The sequence below is a fragment of the Calidris pugnax genome, unplaced genomic scaffold (assembly GCF_001431845.1).
Source record: "Calidris pugnax isolate Ruff unplaced genomic scaffold, ASM143184v1 scaffold5, whole genome shotgun sequence".
NCBI classification, from domain to species: Eukaryota; Metazoa; Chordata; class Aves; order Charadriiformes; family Scolopacidae; genus Calidris; species Calidris pugnax.
Genome location: NW_015090814.1, coordinates 1,221,350 through 1,222,559, shown reverse-complemented (window position 1 = coordinate 1,222,559; position 1,210 = coordinate 1,221,350). Strand labels below are relative to the sequence as shown.

Below are 1,210 nucleotides of genomic sequence, written 5' to 3'. Positions count from 1 at the left end.
GGGGGGGGGGCAGGAGACCGAAGGGCCAAAACTTTTGGGGAGTGGCAGAGGCCCTGGGAGGAAGCAGAGACCAAGACAGAAGAGCTTCCAGCCAGAAGGAAAGGCCAGCAGAGATAAAACCCAACAAACTCCAAGCTCCCTAAAGTGGCGCCTAAAAAAAAAAAATAAAAAAACCAAAACAAACAAAAAAAACCACCCAAAAAAAAAGCGCGGCCCAGCGCAGGGAAAGAGAAGCGAGGGAGAACAGCTGGGAGCGGCGGAGGCCGCGGGGGAAGGAGGAGAAAGCCGAGGCCCGAAGGGAGAAGAGGTGGGTGAGGAGAGGGAAAGGCACGAAGAGGGAGGATGCGCCGAGGAGGAGCCGGAGAAACCCGGGGGTGCGCAGGGCCGAGGAGACGGAGCCGGGAGAGAGGAGGGGAAGGCGGAGGGGCTCGGCCTGGGCTGCGGGACGGGGAGACACAAAGGGGCCGGGGCGGCGGGGCGGCTGGCCGGGAGGCGCGGGGCCGAGCGGCGGCGGGGCCCTGCGGGCGGGGAGGCGGAGCGGCTCTGGCGCGGATCAGCGGTTATAAATAGGGGCTGGGAAAGGGGCCCGCCATCCCGGCTCCGGCGGATCGCCGCTCCCCATGGCGGCGAGGGGGGAAGGAGGGAGGGAAAGAAGGAAGGAGGGAGGGAGAAGGCCGCGAACCGCGCCGCCCCGGCGGCGAGGGAAGGTGCAGGTGGCCGCCACCGCCCCCCCCGCCGGGGGTAAGGACGGGCCGGGGGAGAGGAACAGGCAGGGAAGCAGGCAGGGAAGAGGGCGGCCGCCCCCCCGCCGCCCGCGGCCGGTACCTGGTCGACGCTGGTGGCTGACATTCTTCACGGGGAGCCGCGATCCCCTCGCTCCGCTCCGCCTGGGCCTCGAGTGATTCCGCACGCCGGGGCCGCCCGCTCGCCCGCCCAGCCGCGCTGCTAACCGCCTCCTCCTCCTCCGCCGCCCTGATTGTCACCGCCGCCGCCTGGGCTCGCTACTGCTGCCGCCGCCGCCACCGATCGAGTTCCCACTGGAAGGAGCCGGCCGCAGCGCCGCTTCCCCCCCCCCGCTCCAGGCTCCGCTTTCCCCACAATGGCGGACGAGGCTCCGGCTCCCACTTCCGCTCCGCGCCGCCCTGACCTTCCGCTCCCCCTCCGCCGGCGTCGCCACTGACCTTTCCCTTCCCGTCCCCGCCCCCCCCAT

The 1,210-nt window shown here is 70.2% G+C and overlaps 1 protein-coding gene across 1 annotated transcript in view; it reads right to left on the bottom strand.

Annotated features, from left to right (window-relative positions):
* Window positions 1-1,202, bottom strand: part of YTHDF3 (YTH N(6)-methyladenosine RNA binding protein 3) — a 41,890-nt gene extending 40,688 nt beyond the window's left edge. The window contains exon 1 of the mRNA XM_014939641.1: window positions 826-1,202. Within this exon, the coding sequence (XP_014795127.1) occupies window positions 826-849 (24 nt within the window). The 5' untranslated portion in view covers window positions 850-1,202. The remainder of the gene's footprint in view (window positions 1-825) is intronic.
* Window positions 1,203-1,210: the final 8 nt, after the last annotated feature.